General features: G+C 43.8%; 1 protein-coding gene across 1 annotated transcript in view; it reads left to right on the top strand.

Annotated features, from left to right (window-relative positions):
- Window positions 1–979: 979 nt before the first annotated feature.
- ATOSA (atos homolog A) overlaps window positions 980–16,805 on the top strand; it is a 41,303-nt gene continuing 25,477 nt past the window's right edge. Inside the window, exon 1 of the mRNA XM_086620303.1 lies at window positions 980–1,086. Coding sequence (XP_086476429.1) covers window positions 1,071–1,086 — 16 coding nt within the window. The 5' untranslated portion in view covers window positions 980–1,070. The remainder of the gene's footprint in view (window positions 1,087–16,805) is intronic.

The following is a 16,805-nucleotide window of genomic DNA, read 5'->3' as shown; positions in this document are numbered from 1 at the left end:
CCGGGCCGGGCCCGCCACCGCCGGCAGGCCCCAGCCGGGCCGGCGCTCTGTCGCCATGACAACCGAGTTGCTCGGCGGGCGGGCGGCCAGGCCGGAAGTGAGGGCAGGGGATTGGCTGCCGAGGGGCACGTGAGGCGGGCGCGGGGCGGGGCGGGGCGGCTGGGCCCGGCCCGGCCCGGGGGCGGGATGAGCGCGGCGCGGGCGCGGAGCGGAGTGCGGTTCCGCGGTCGCGGCGGGCGGTTGCTGCGCTCCCTCCCGTCGGCGGCCGGCCAGGCGGCCGAGCGTGGCGGGCTCCCCGCGGCCGAGCTGTCCTGCTCGCTGGCGCCGGGCTGTGATGTGTGTGTCCCGCTCGGCGGGAGGCGGGGAGTGCCCGGCGGAGAGGAGGGGAGTTAGTCAGCAGCGAGGAGGAGGAGGAAGGGCGGGAGGCAGAGCCATGGAGAGCAGCGCTCCGCGGCAGCGGGAGGCGCGGGCTGTCTGACCGGGGCGAAGCGCGGGGGGCACGGCCCGGCAGCCCGGGCGGCAGCGACGGGGCCGGGGATGAAGGTGCCGGGCAGCCCCCCGCGGCCAGGCGCCGGCCGGTGACGGGGCAGGGGCCGCGGGCTGGGGGCCCGGCGGGGCGGGGGGGGGGGTGGGCCGCTCGCTGCCCTCCTCGGGGCAGGCGGGAGGGAGGGGACTCCGGCCGGGGCTGCCATCGCCCGGGGCCGCGGTGACTCAGAGCCGGCGCGGCCGGGGGTGAGCCGAGGTCTGTTGTTGTGGGATTTTTTCCCCGGCAGGTTATAAATAGCCCCGCGCGGCGCCGTGTCACGGAAGGACACCCTGGCCGGGCGCGGGGAGAGGCCGCCGGCGCTCAGCCTCCCCCGGCCGGCCGCCGCCTGCCTGCCCGCCCGCGGGCCCAGCTGCTAGCGGCGGGGCCGGGCGAGCCCCCGGCGGCGGGGCCGGGCCCCGGCTTATTGTTTTTACACGCGAGAAGAAATTGATACCGGTAGCTGGAGGCGGCGGCAGCCGGTCTGCGCGAGGAGAGCAGCAGAGCGCTTCGGCTCCTTTCAGACCTCTCGGAGGAAACGGAGAAAATGAAGCCGGAACGAGGTAAACGGTTTATCGAGGTGTTTCTCTCGGGGGGGTTATTTCTAGGATTAGAAGTACCCTGGTAATTTCGTTTCGGTGTTGTCGCTCTATTTCCTTATCCCCTCCCCTGTCATTTTGGGGGATGGGGGCGAATCCAGATACTCGGGTTCAGCTCGGGAAATGCTGGTGATCCTGTGAAGGTTCCCCGCGAAGGTATGAACAGCCCCGTGTCCTGCCTGCCCCTCGGCTTTCCATTGTCTTGGTTGGATGGAAGGGAGACAAACACCGTAGCAAACTCCTTTTGCTCTGGGAATGCTGCGTTTTATGTGTCAAATCCGGCCGGCGTGTTAGCACAGAGCTGCAGTGCTGAGGCGAGGGTCGGTCAAAGGCAAATCGGGCATCGACAGACAACGCCAGCACATGTACAAAAACGTCAAAACGTAGCTGAAAAACCCCCTGAAAATAACCATAACTTCCATTTGTGGTGTTCTATAACCGAACAGTGTTTTTTGTTCCAGTTATAAACAAGATCGATCATAACAAGCATGCTGAAATACTAATTTTTCACCATCATTTGGTTACATCTTATCTGCATTACTGACATCTGGTTTTACAGAAAAATAAAGTCGACTACGTATATGTTTATAACACTTCAGCTCTTTTGCAGTATAGCTGCTGATGCCCCTAGAGTTGAAAATATGTCATGACTTCTATTTTGATCCACATGAGCAGTCATTATTGATTCCTGTTAGTTAAAGCAAGATTATTTTTTAAACAAATCTTACGAGTGCTCATCATAGAATTCTGAGTGTTAGTTAAAAAAAAAAATTCCTTGCTTAGATATTTGAATTTCTTATAGTTTTGATGATTCTGTTCTGTATCTGGCTGTTTCGGTTTTAAAAACACATTCTTTTTTGTGTTATAATCACTTTGGTGTTTTGAGAAACACTTTAATATAGCTTAGATATCTGCATATTACATACTAACACTTACATGACATACGCATCTTAATTAGGTTTGTAATGACATGTTTGCTAATAGTGACATCACATAAATGACCACTCTTAGGTGGATTTCTTGTATGTATGTGCTGTAAGGATTATATAGCGTGACGATAGCACAGATAGTACAGAAATGATAGTAAACATATATAGAAATTAATGGGTTTTAAGTACTAGGGATGTGAAATGGGCTGTTCTTTGCTTTTGTCCTTGTTTCTTAATTGCTTAAACATTCACCTGATTGTTTGCAGCAAGGCAGGTTGTTTTTAGAATCTGTTTAGATTTTAATACCAGACCCTGAAGTCTGAAAACAATTTACTGTCAAGGTGAAATAAAATTTCAAAATAGCTAGGTAAAACCCAAGTCAATATTGGCAGCTCTAAAATGTTCTGCTGTAGCAGTTCAAAACCTCTATATGACCTTTGTCTTTTTTGTAATTTTTAGGCAGAAAAAGTTAGAATGTTGGCAACATTTTTAGTTGCTGTATGATAAATGATCAGATGCCTTTTTTAACCAATCTGTTGTAGAGGGAACCAAATTTATAAAGAAATCAAGTTATTAGGTTGTTGGGATTTTTTGTTCTGTGTTTTTTTTTCTTCTAAGCTGACGGTTAATATGAGATTCCTATCCATTGTAAGATGTCTATCAAAAACTAGGTGAAACCGTTTAAAGTAGTGTCTTGAAATTTTTTTAAGATAATTAACAAAAATCTTGAAATAAGTGATGGATCTTGCCAAACATTGGAGAATGTCTCCAGCCATATCCAGTAGGTACCTCTAGCTTAATAGAGTGCTAATGTAACAGAGCAATACCATGCACAAAGGGGGTTGTGAAAGTGCTGCCTAAATGCCATATGAGGCCCACAGAGACTCTTAGGAGGCACGAATCATGCAAATGTTTACGTGTGCTGCTTTCTGCATAGCAGCTGCACTACGGGATACAAGCAGTCAAGTGTGCAGTCACCTGCTTCCAATCTTTGCAAATTAATAGCAAAGGACAGGGGAGAAGCAGACCACTCAGCTTGCCACAATCTCTGCTTTTCTAAAGACCCTCAAAATCCTGGAAGACTTGAGTGAAACATAAAGAAACAAAGACTTAAAATGTTTTGTGTTTTTTTTTCGTTCTTACGAATAATTATGTCAGGATCCATTTAGAGCAGAGAGAAGTAGTTCTTGGAGTTAGAATTAAGCTTAAAACTATACTTAATAGTGATTGTAATGCCCAGGCATATTGGGGGAAGGTATGGTTTAGCCTTTGTCATACTACCAATAAGACTCTTGTTATCACCAGCAAAAATGGGTGGTGCAGGAGAAGAAAGGGGTAATCTAAGTGTGCAACCACTTTTTTTAACAGTGGAAAATGTTATAGAGTATTTGAATTTAAGGAGGTGAGAGGGATGAACAGAAATTAAGAAGAAAGGGGAATTTGGCCTTAAGATACTTATCTCCCTTTATAATAAGGAAGGCTTGAAAATTACATACATAAACATGCAATATATGAGAGCAGTATGGAAGAGATGGAATGTGGAGTGTTGCATAGCAAATCTATGGAGCAGTTTTGCAAGTGAGGAAGAAAGATTTGAAAGTACAGGTAAAAAAAATATGGACTTATTCCTTTGCCATGCAAAGGCACAGGGCGTTCACAGGACATGTCTTATGAGCATCACTCGGGACCTTCCCATCAGGTGGGTTGTCAGTGTGGAAGGGCAGTGTTTGCTCTAAGCACGTTCACATAACTACCTCTGTACCGGGTCTAGAAAATGCAGTAACTAAAATACTGATGGCTGCTGCTTGACTTTACCTTTCTTACGCTGCCACTATTAGAGTGAAGTGTTTGAAGCATCTTAAAGTTCAGTGGTCACATTCCTTCAGCTGGGGCTTCACCAGTGCCAGTGAGAAGAATGATTTGTCTCTCTTTCTTACATACAGTGTTTTTGGAGTGACGTTTGAGTTTTGTAGGGTTTTTTTTTGTCTTTCTGCAGTAAAAGCATATCAGTTTACCCAGCTTTGATCCATGATACCATCACGATTTAGTTTCTGCAGTACAGCTGCCTAGTCAGCTGCTTCGTGTTGCATGTCTGGGCCACTGTTTCCTTTCTCAAGTACAGAGCTTTGGTCTTGCTTCTATTGAACTTCGTTCTAATGACTTCTGATTGCTTCGCCAGTTTATTGAGTTTGGAAGACAGAACCAGACTTCACAGCAGAGTGCTTGCTTGCAAATTTTTCCAGTTCAGCTTTGTTCATAAACTGTATAAACACGCTGTTTCACCATCGGAGTTAATGAAAACATTGCATAATGTCAGGGTGATAGCTTACTGCCAAACTCGGAAGGCTTGTTATGTACTCTTAGAGTACACTTGGTGCACAACTGGAAAAAATCTTGTGGTTTAGATGAATCTACAGTATAGTCATATTTTACTGTGGGAACGTTACAAGACATCCAAAGTCTTACTATAGTCTAAATAGCTCAGTTACTGCTCCTTCCTCTTTCCTCCCCCTCACTGCATGAATGATCAGTTAAAGGAGGAAGACAGGCTTGTTTGTCTCTAAATGCATGCTGGCGGTTTTTTATTACCTTATTCTAGTCTTTTCTTCCTTTTTTATTACCTTGCTTTGTTTATTTCTCTGCTGTGCGTTCTCTGTGTAGACTGTTCTGTTTTTCACTTACAAATTAAGCAAAAAGCAGTTGTCTTTTACTTTCTGAAGCATTAATTCCCTTCTTGAGATTAACCTAATTTAAAGAAATGACTTTCTGTCTACAAGAGAGGAACAATCAGTCTGAAGATTGCTTTTTCTCTTCTCCTTCCTTCTTTGCAAGTCAAACTCGGATATTTGCCTCTGGGTCTGTTTGTAGAAACTGAATTGAGGGACTTTCTTCCACCTTATTTGGTGGTTTGGTATGGAGAGAGCTAACACTGAGTTCAACAAAAGTCTGTTTACTACCTCCTGTTGGAAACATGGCTGAAGGATTTCTGGATGAATCTGCAAGGAAAGCTGAAGGAGAGATTAATGAAGACAAAAAGTGGATTGAATGCTTTTCTTCTTCAAAGTCTGATGAGGAAGGATGAGGAGGCGTGGGATTGGGGGAAGTGAGCTGAACCAGTGTGTTTAGGAGTTGTGGAGTTAATTGTTAGGAGCTCTGGATAAGGTCCTTGTTTTTAAAAACAAGACTTAGTTTTATGCCCTATACTAACCTCATGAAAAATTTTGGGGAAAAATTTTTAGCAAAGATGATGTGCTGCAGAGTATGCAGATCAGGAAGTGAAAATACCTTTTGAAAAAGGATGAGTGGTATTTTAGTGTCCTGTATTGCACTGTAATACAGACACTTTAATTTTATAAAATCTTCTCAGTCAAATGTCAGGAAGCACTTAAACTTTTCCGTGGTAGAATGATGTAGCCAGTAAACAAAGTAATAAACTGGAAATGAGGTGCTTCCTGCCTAGTGGAGCTGTCACTCCAGAAGTGTTTGGGCAATGCTTCGGGCTTGGTTGCCACAGGTAAGTGCAGGCTGGGTGCTGATGAGCTGGAGGTGACGCTGCTCCATGGCCCGGGAGGAAGCCGTGCTGACAAACACGCTCTGCCGCGCAGGGGCACGTGCAAGAAGGTGCGTGTGGCAAGGGAGGCTGGCACTGAAGGGCAGGAAAGGGTGGGGGCTGTCTGCCTTTCGTACGTGGATTACTTTGAAATAGAACCAGCTTATTCTTTAAAAGAAAGAAGACCTAAAACTGGTTAGGATAAAAAACTCAGCCCAACTGACCAAACTGGCAGGTGGTCAGGATATTACACTCAGCTTCCATTTATAAGGCATGAAGCCGTCTAGCTCTAATCTTTGGGGAGATCAGATTTGTCCTGATAACACATAATATATAGATGTAGTGGATGAGTGAGCAGGAATATAAGCCTTTTTTTTTTTTTAAATTGAGGGTGGAGTCTAGATGGTTTCAATACAGCTCTGTCCTTGCACCCAAGAAATGGGAATATGTGCTTTTTTAATATAAATTTCTGCTACAAAGATTTAACTTAAAATAGTTTTTAGCTTTTAGGTGCTAAAGTTTTTTTCTTTTTTCTTCTTCCTCAAAATAAATCTAAGTATATTAATTTGTAGAATTGGAAAATCTTAAGTTTCAGTTTGAAATACCTGCTTATGTTGAAGTTTTCCTACCTGTTCTGCAACTCGTACCTGGATGTGGACAGTCAGGCAGGTGGTCCTGTTGTAGAAGGAGCTCTGGAGTGGGAAGAGTGCTTTTATACCTGTTCAACTTGGAGAGTTCCTCACTGCCTGCCTGTTGCTCAGAGAGAACAAACCGTACTAGAAACAACTTTCCCCTTTTCTTTCTGTTTGTTTGGTGGTGTCCATACTAGCTGCCTTCAGAGGGGCTCTTGTTGCTAAAATGGATGCTGCTGGAGTGGCATTTAGGTTGATATTTTGGGTCTTGTGGGTACACCAAGCCCATAGGCTTGGGCTATTTAACTGACCCATCTGACCGTATTCTTTACTTGCTCAAGCGAGAAACTTTGACATGCCAGATCAGATCCCTGGGCTGAAGCATATTAGATTGGATTTAGTTAAGGGCAGTGTTGAAACTATTATTGGATCTGAGGTCTGCCAGCTTCCAAATGTTTTTAAAAATAAGCTAACATTTATAAATACAGATTCTCATGAGAGATGTGAGTTTGTTGCCAAATGAAATTCTGCTTATTAAAATTAGAAGTCTTCTGTGAAAACAGTAACTGACAAGAACAAACCAGCTATATGACATTTGCTGAAAGAACTTGCTCTGTCTGCTTCACTGTTTACAAAATGTTTCTTTGTTATTTTGACAAACATCTACTAATAGCAACTGTTAAATAGTGGTGAAATAGCCATAGCCTTTTATCCTGTCAGCAACAGGTTTAGGATAACAGTCTGGCAGATACTAGCTGTTCTTTTAGTCAATAAGGTCTTGCAGCTTAACTGTAAATACAGCTATAATAAGTACCTTCTCCATTCTGATATGATACTTGATAATCTATATTTTTTGTGTTTTTGAAGGTGGCTCACATCATTGTCCTTCAAGGTGGTAGTAAATTGTTCAGTCTTTGCAGGTTATTTGTATCTAATGTTTAGACAGAAGCTGGTTTAAATTGTTTTAGAAGTGCATGTGCAATTGCATGGTTACCTTTGTACTACCAGGTACAGAAACTTCATGTCTAAGTAGGCAATTAAGGATATCTATAAACCTGGGTGAATGCAAATACAGAAGAGTGCCTCTTGGACTTGGGTGGGTAGTTGGACTTTGGAAGACTTCACATTCATTACGTATTCCTTTTTCTGCTGGTCCCGTGCAGGGTGAGATGACTGTAGCTATAAGCACACTGCCAAAGCCACGTGCAGTTATTCTTGGTCTGCATGCATAGTCATACCAAGATTGGAAGAGATTTATTTTTTTTATAAAGGCTACTTGGAAACAGTATAATTGAGTTGTAACATAGTCATGAAAATTCTCCAGCTGTTTTTAACAATTCAGTGTTATTCTGACCAAATCAAACTCACTTGTATTAATACATTTTCTTCCTTATAAACGGGCCTGACTAGCTCTTTTGGCTAGTGATTGTAGCGCTACCTTTTAACATTAGCTTTGGGACCAAAACTATTAAAAGTTGCTACCTGGGACGGTATGACTGTGTTATGTTGATTCAAAATGCAAAGATGTAATAGGATATTATGAAGATGATCTCAGGGATAATTTGGATAGGAGAGCTGTGCATGAATTGATGGAGGCAGATGAACACACAGGGAAAGAAGTACGCCAAGTATGTGAGATACAACACTTTCATGTCTGTTCTGAATGTAAGAATCCTTATTACGAATAAGGGTAAACAAAATAGTCTTACTGAGAAGTGTGCTGGACAACTTCCTTTAAGAGCAGTAAGAGGAGTTCTTCAGCTCCTCCCATGCACATTTATTTTGATTTGACCACTTTTCATTTTGTGGGAAGGCATCCAATCTCTCTCTGTCCAGGTATGTAGTACCCAGTAACCATGGGGCACTTAGACTTTTCTCTTAGCAGTGATCAATGCGTTTCCCAGACGTATTGCCAAATATGACTTTTTTGTTCCTAGGGCAAAACCAAGTTGGATTTTCTTCTGAGATATAATAAAAAAAGAGAACATACTTGAAATACGAAATCTCTGGTTGCACATGAGCTATGTCATCTGTTTTACATTGTGTATCCTGTGAAGTTAGTGATTTTTTTCCATTAAGATCCCTGGGAACCAAGTTGGTAAGTAAGTCCATTTTGGATTGTGAACTTCTTTAGTGAGGCTACAAGCAGGTGACTGCTTGTGCTCATTTAACCTCTTAATGATGCTGTGCATGCAGGGATTCCTTTTACCCACTGAGGAGCCTTCAGGATTTCTAGGGCATGTTTCACACTTCTCTGTGCTGCAATAAATTAAGATTCTTTCTTAGGGTGCTGTGCAAGTATCATCTTGTTGTTTGGTGTAATGGGGGAGGGAAGGGCTGAGAGAACTTCAGTGGAGTTGAGGATGATGAGTGTAAGCCCATATCCTCAGCACGGTCAGTACCACAGTGGGGGGTGGTGGTGGTGGCTTCTTCTGAGGGGAAGGAGGAGAGGTGCAGGAAGAGCTGCTGTGGTCTGCACGCTCTTATTTTCAGAGTGATGGGAAGCCCTTCTCCCCTGCCAGGTATTGTTCTCCTTGGTTCCCTGCCAGGGCACTAGCCCAACAAAGTAAGCGAAACAAACCATGCCTCAAACTCACACTTTCAGGCAGAAAGTGTCTGCTTTGTCTACAGACTTGGAGGGGCAGAGAGGGTGGTTAAGAGTAATATCTGAGTAAATGTCTGTGATGACTACTTGCTGAAGGCATAACTTTTCTGTTAGCAGAGAGTAAATTTTTGACATGTTAACGTTGATGCTTTTTTCTGTAAAGTCACAAGTATGAGTGCATCTTGTTTGCATGTTAGATCTGAATATTTACAACAGCCCCAGTAAGACATCTTATTTACTCGCTCTTTTTTGTTACAACCTTTAGTAGGGCGTTTCATTCTAATGAAGTAGTTCGACTTGGGAGTAGGGGGGAAGAGAATGGATGCATCAAGAGGAGAAGAGCTTTAGTAAATATTCCAGTCATGGAGTAAAAGAGGAGGAGTTTCCTACCAGTAGGAACTGAACAGGAACAAAATTGTCAAGAATCACTGTGGTCTGGGAATGCATGGTTAGGTCAAAGGGATTGATATCAATATTCATGCTGCTCAAAGGTAAATCCTTTTTTCTCTGCTGTATAATTCTTTAAAATGAGTCTTCAAGTGTATTTCCTGTGCAAGATATCCCACTTCAGATGCCTTTTAATGAAAAGTATGGCTTTGTTTTGCTTTATTTTGAGGGGGAAAGAACTTCTTCCTTTTGAAGCCTGTGCTATTGGAATGGCCAAAGAAGTTTTGTTTACTGTAGAGAAGCTATGAGAAACAAAGTATCTGGAGGACTGGAATTGGAGGAGAAGGCTGGGTAGAGATTGCTACCATAACCGCACTAGTAGCAGTACTCACACTGGAACTGATTACATCACCCTAGTGCAAGCAAGGTGTGGAGGACCCCTTTTGGAAGTGTGCATGCTGTTAACAAGTGAATGAGTAAAACCAAGTAGCCAGTTTATGAAGCTGAAACAGAAAGAATAGTCAATAATACTAGAAAACTTTTGAGGGTAATGATCAGGAGATCAGTGTAAAGCTGCTAGAATACACATTTGCCTCATCTTACATTGAACGATTAAGTTCACTAAGATTGGCATAACTGGCTATTCTACTGTCTTTGGATATTTCCTATGGATAGTCTTGCTGAATTAGCGAGTTTCTGTGAGAAAGTATTTTGGATCCTCTAGAGATAAAAGGTTAAGTGATGATGCTTGATGTGTGTTGTGTGTTCTTTCATCCTGTCTTCTTGTTGAGAATATATAATGGCCTATCATAAATGTTTTAGGACACTTTTTGTAAGCTGGCTGTATTCGTCCTCACTTAAGCTTCTAGTGTGAAATTTTGAGCAGCTTTATGGTAGGCACTGTTTTTTTTTGTTTGTTTGTTTTGGTTTGTTTTTTTTAGAAAAATCATAGTGGAACTGTTAGCATCTGATGCTTTCAACTTTTCCAGGAGTGCTATAGATGATATGTGGTCTTTCTCACTCAAGAAATTTGAGTTTAAACATCAGAAAAAGGAAAACTATACATAAATTAAGACTGTGAATGGTATATCTTATCAGCTTTTTAACGTGCATTGCAAATGTTAAGATCTGACTTCAGCTTTGCTTTGAGGAATTGAGCATCTGAGAGGGGAGAAGGGGAATAGGGTTGTCTATATGAGAGTGCTTAGTGGGTTTATATTCTGCAAATTAACACCTCAGTCTAAAGTGATTATTTCAAGCAAGGGATGTTGGTAGAAGTGTGCTTTTGTTCTTAGCTTGTCTCTACAACTAGGCTGTGTAAACATAAGGTGCCATAAAGTCACTTATGCTTCACTCCTTAGGGGTCACGTGCATACTTTGCTTTTCCTGCACAAGGCAGGGCTGGAATCTGAACTAGAGTACTTTTCTGAACTAGCTCATTACTAGACATCCTGTGCTTTGGCACAGCCCTCCAAAGGCTGAAGTTGGCCTTTTTTTGTAACATAGGGATGGTGCCAATTATGTCTACTGGCAAGTGCCTCTGAATTGATGCGTAGTTGACTTGATACTGAGATGAACCATGCTTGGCTGTGATTTCCTGTGATTTTGTGAATGTGTAAGACTGCTTATTCCTAAAGTTTGAATTGGGATAAAATCCATTCGTATTGAGACTTCTTTTTTTTTTATTATTTTTATACCTGTTATGCTGTTTGTGGTAGAAGGTGGGTTAAAATGCAGTCTGTTTATCATTTGTCTTGCTTATTACTCGTCATTTTGCACAGTATTAAAGCTGCAAGGGTATTAATAGTATTTTAAGTGCAGCTACCGTATGATGATGGAATATGCAGCTTAGGATAAAGTCCTATGTATATCTCTGTGCTATGTCCTATATCTCTATGTGCTACGGTATTCTCTTATGTGCAGTCACACTAGCAATGTCCTGTTATCGTGTGTCTTGTGCCTCTGCTGGAATTTGTCAAAGATAAATAAGTAGCATGCTCCAAGGTTGGTTTTTTTTGGGTGGAATGTCTAATAATGCATTTTCTAAATGTAGCATTTTATTAGGCCAGATGCATAATTTTCCAGGGTGTTCTTCCACAAACAGGCGCAGAGTTCAGCTCTGCATACTTATGGCTGGCTTAGGACTGTAAGCTTAAAAACTGGAGTGTCAACATGCTGTCCTACTTTTACTGTATTTGAAGAATATCAGGTGTGAAAAGGATCTTTGTGGTTGCACTCCAGCAGCTCAGTGTGGGGAGACTGTTCAGGAGCATTATGGTGGGTAGGTATGTCTGTCATCTAGAAGCAGCTGCTCCTTGCTAAGACATTGTTAGTTGGTTAGCCTGCAGAAACAACTGGTGGCTCCTGAATACTGTTCCAGCCAGCCCCTGTGGGAATTGTTGCCTCTTGTTGGCAAAACGTTTAAACATACTGTGTTTACCAATGTGATAAATATTCCTCTTACCCCTTCCATAGATATTGGATGACTGTTTCATGGAAAGTCATCTGAGGATTTTTTTCAAAGGCTAGGTGGTTGCTTGATTAAGAAAACTTGAAATTGCTTTTTTGGACAACTAGGTAAGCTATGGTGTTTTTGTAGAAGTAAATGTTCCATGAAAGAAAAATACTTGGAAAGCAAACTGAGATAAAATATACAGGAAGCTTGAATGTCAGTGACTAATGAAATGGTATGTTTTGCATATGACTTTCTGTAAGGCACTATCTATATCTGCAATCTTTACATGGACCAACTACTAAAAGGTATCTGACCTTCCTTGGATAAAATGTCTACTTAAAAGTCTTGTCTAGGCTATATTTTCTCCCAGTCACAGCTAAATGGTGCTGCTATATAAAATGTGAGGGGGGGAAAGTCTTTGTTCTGTGAAGGAAGTGGCATGTTTTCCATGGTCTTGAATGGATTAGTGAGTGCTACTGGGTTTTGAATCTGGTTCTGAAGTCTCGTTTGATCTGGACTTCAGTTTCATGGCATCTAATTACAGAACAAGAGTTTTAGTGTTGTTTTGTGACGTGGTTAGGATAAGAGTAAGATTTTTTTGTGCGTGTGTTGATTATGTTAATATGGTGAATGTCATCTGTCTTTAGTTCTTGTAAATAGGTAAGGACCAGAATAAATTGTTTAATGTGGACAACATGTTGTTTAGACTGCACCTAGAATAGTACGTGCAGTTTTGCGACTACTCTCTTGAAAAAAACTTAACAAATTATCCCCCAAAAGTGCCGCCTAAAAAGTGGAGGAGGTCTTAAAAAATACCGAAACTGGGAGCTCGCCGGGTGGGTTTGAGAGCTCCAGTAACGCGAGGGGAGCTGGTGCCGGGATTTTCCTCCCGGCTGTGTACGCTGGCAGCGTTAGAGGGACGCGGCAGCTGAGCCGCTTCCGAGTGGACTGAGCGGAGCCGTGGAAAAAGTGCTGTGGGAAGTTGGGCTGTGCTGGCTGCGGGGAGGACGGGCTGCCGTCTTTTTCCACTCCAGATGTAAATATTCATCATCTCCCATACGCTGCTGCTCGGGGCTGCCTCTTCAAAGCTGGTGCTGTGTGTGAACATTAAACGCGTGGTGCCAGCGTCCGGATACTTGGAAGCGGTTCTGAACTTGAGTTGTTTGCTGGTGCAGGTGGCACGATGCCAGCATGCCCTGCTCGCAGCCCGTCTCCTCCTCCTCCTCCCCCCGCGGGCTCCGCCGGCCGTGCCCTGCTGCGGCTGGGGCAGAGTCGGGGCTGTAAAATCCCCCTGCGAGAGGGAGCTGGGACCGGGTGCCGGTGTTGGGGTGCCGGCGGCTCCTGCCGCCTCAGCGTTTACCCCGCGGCCCGCCGGGCGGCGGCGTTCCCCGGCGCCGCCCGCCCCACGCGTGCCGGCAGCTCCGCGGCAGCCGCCTCGCTGGGCGGGGGCACGCGTGGCAGTAACGCTGTTCGTTAGCAGCACCGCGCCAGCACCGCCTGCGGTGGCTGCTGCTGCCGCCACCGGTGTTTTTCTGCCCCCGCCGTCGCCGCTCACCTGCCCCGGCGGGGCCGGCCGAGGGCGGGGGCGGGCCGGGCGGAGGCCGGGCCGGGCCGTTCGGCGGCGCCGAGGAGGCCGGCGCTCGCCCGGCGGGGCCAATCGGCGCCGGGCGCTGTTGCTATGCGCGCCCCTACTCTGCCTCTTCGTGGGCGACGCCGCGGGCACCCCCCGCGCCGGCGGGGCTCGCTGCGGGAGCGCCGCGCCGCGCGGAGAAGGTGTGTACCGGCGGGGAACCGGGCCCCCCGCTGCCGCCGCTGCCCCCGGCTCGGTGGGCGGCCCGGGCCGCGGCCCCCGCTCCCCCACACGCAGGGCGTCCTTGGAGTACGTGGCTGTTGTTGAAACAGGCGGTTCGGGGGCGAGGGGGCGCCGGGAGGAGCGGCGGCGGGGAGCCTCGAAGGCCGGTAGCACCGGGCCGGACAGTCTTCCCGGGCTTGAAACAAGTTCAAGCGGTGTAACTGTAAGAGTAACCTGCAATCTTTGTTGGCCTTTTTCTGCGAAAGGTGATTTAAAATCCGTCTGTACCAAAGTTTGCCTCTGCGGTTGAGCCGAAGAAGTGTGCTGTGCTTAGTCTGTAAATAGTTCCTTTGAAAAGCAAACAGTTTCATGTTCTTCCTCTCTTTCTGTGTACCGAGCCTATCAAAGGCTGGATTTTTTGTGAGGTCTTTTTTTCAACCTTCCTTTAAAGGCAAGTAATAGCCTAAAAATTAACTCTGTTAATTCATCACATTGTTAGGCCAAGATTATTAAATGGCCTGGAACAGGAAGGAGATATTTTTAAGCCTTAAAAGTGAGGCTTCTAGTTAGATGTCAAATCTGCTAACAGTTGTAGTTAGTGTAGCCATATGTAACTGCTTGACTCTTCATTGTTATGGAGAAAAAAAACCTCTCCCCTCTCCCAAAAACACCCTGAAGCTTAACTGAGTTTCTTCTGTGCCTTGTTATGTAGGTCAAGTTTCTCTTTTTTTTTTTCCCCTCGCCAGCGGGAGGAAACTATTACAGTATTTTGATTTCTGCTAGAAACAATGCATGAAAGCATTATCTGCCCTTTGCCACTACCTGTTTGTTTTGGGGCAAATGAAACTGAAGCAAATATGTCAGCTTTGGGGGCAGCTGAAAACAAGTATTTTTAATTAGCAGCTTCCTAGTTGTTCAACTATATGCTATGTTTGAAGCTAATTAAATAACATGCTGAACTCAGTGCTGAATTGAGGATTATCCATTTGTTTTTATGCAAACCTGTTCTCTAAAAATGCGACTGTTGTTCTGACCAAGTACTTGTATATATTTTCATCCTGAGTTTAGTGCTTGTTGATATTCCTTTGAAAGATACTGGAGCTCTAGCTCCAGTCACTAGTCAGTGAGCCTACTGACATTAGATGTTCACCTCCTAATACAGGAGGAGGAACAATTCCACTAGTGTGCTCTTGTGGTTTGTGTGGGAATGTTGTTTTTGAATCGCTGAAGCATTGCTTTATAAAGTAGTAAGGAATTTTTGGGAGGACAAAATGAAATTTCATAATTGCATATATTAAATTTTAAATGTGTTCATTTAATGTCTGCCATTTTGCTATGGAGAAAATTACCATATGTTAGGAGAGAGGGAGGCAAACTAGATTATTGGCTGAAATTCTGTTAAGCCTTTAAATTTTGACCCTATGTAACATTTTATTCTTTGAGTACCAGAAGACTTTTAAAGCTTAATAACATGACTTACAATGTGGAAACTTGTAAATAGCTGAATTGTGCTGTATGACAGTTCAATTCTAAAACTATAAAAAAATGTTCTTTTGTTTTATGCCTTCAAAATTCTGTAGTAGGCTCTGGTGTCCATTTTAAAATGACCAGCCTTTTACACAGCTTGAGAGTTGTAACATCCTCATTTATCCTCCCAAATAAAGTTTAAAAACAGTTTTATGGGCCTGGCCATTCTCCCGGAAATTTTTAAATGGCAAGCATATATTGTGTCTTTTGTAACTTTTTTACTTTTGCAGGTTACTGTTTAACTGCTTAAGGGCAGGCCTTGTAGGTGAAGGTTAATAGCACTGGAAAAATTACCGGAGGAGTTTCATGCTGCTCCACCATCATCAATTTCATCTCTGTTCTTTCGGAGCTCCTTGTGTTTCTGATAAAGTACAGTGTCTGCCTTTGGTCTGCTAGTACTGAAACAAAGCCACTGAAGCTGGAGGTGGCCTCACTAGCTAGGAGGAGGATTTTGGGTGGGCAAGCATGTTCTGACAAGTTCCACAAGATAAATTACCCACCGCTTAGATGACAATGAGCAGGTTGTAACATCAAAGTTTTGAGAGTTGAAGTAGGAAGGCACAAAAAGAAGAAGAATACAGAAAGAAACTGCAATAGAAGAGATCAGACGTCATGAAAATAGCTTGCTTTGGGCTTTTTGGCTTGTCTTTTTCTTTATTTCAGATAAAATAATGGGATTCTTAATCTACATTCCTCACCTGATGACACTTCCTAACAAGTCCTATGCTTTTTCCTGTGTGCTTTTTAAAAAATACTCTGATAGCTAGTTCTGTTCTAGCAGCAGTGCTGCAGAAGTTTCCAGCTTGTAGGTGTGATTTCCAACTGACATGATGATGTAAAAAAGTTACAAGAGTATCAGCTCCTACTTAACCTGCATACTATATATCTCATGTTTAATGTGTTGTCCATTAAAATAAAATTATTAAATTCTTGAGTGTTTCTATCTCTTCTCCTTGTGAATGTTCTTTAAAAGCTTTATTATTAACAGTGCATTTGCACTGTTTCGTTTGTTTCTTATTTTCTTGTTTTTCAGTGATTCTGGAGAAATAATAAAAAAGGCAGCTCAGCGGCATTAGTAGGTGCCTCACATGTAGGTAGAAAAAGTGCTTAACAGTTCTTCCTCAGAGTGACTGTATTCATCTTGGGCTTAGATATGGTGTTCGCATAGTTTTTTGGAGTTGAACGAAGTCTCTGGAGTTGACATGGTTTGATAGTCAGAAAGCTGCCCTGGGTGTGATTCTCCAAGCCTTCACATGTGAGGTTGAATATCTGTAACGAAGACTTTTCCTGAACATGCTGAAAGAAAAACTTTTTCAGACACTTCTAGGCTGTTTAGTTGCATTGTTCTCGTTGGAAACAGAAGTTCCAGGGTTCTTGGTTTTTATACAGTATCACGTGGGGGTCTAAACCATTGCATTGTATTAGATCTATCTTATGCTCATATTGTTGCATCTATCAAATCTCTCATCTTCGTAGAATCTGAGAAGGCATCTTAGCCAGTGCTGTCTCTGCACCTGGTCTTGCCACATTGAGACTGCTAGTGCAGATAACGTGTGCTGGTCTGCTTATCTGAATAAAAGACTAGCCTGGAAAATACTATCTTATTATTTGGATGTGTGAATTAGTCTTCTGATGCTCTGCAACTCTCTTTCCATATTCCCACGTAAATACTTTTCAGACTTTTCTTCCACTTTATAATTTCAGGGGATCTGAGCTTTACTGGCTATGCCTGTGAACAGAATGCTCTTAGCATATGTGATGCAGTGTTTCCTTGTTAAGTGACTGGAACAAGGACTTCCTGTTGAA

This window comes from Tauraco erythrolophus, chromosome 14 (genome assembly GCF_009769465.1).
Source record: "Tauraco erythrolophus isolate bTauEry1 chromosome 14, bTauEry1.pri, whole genome shotgun sequence".
NCBI lineage: Eukaryota > Metazoa > Chordata > Aves > Musophagiformes > Musophagidae > Tauraco > Tauraco erythrolophus.
Note: the sequence above shows the minus strand (reverse complement) of the source record. Positions and strands in the feature narration are given on the sequence as shown.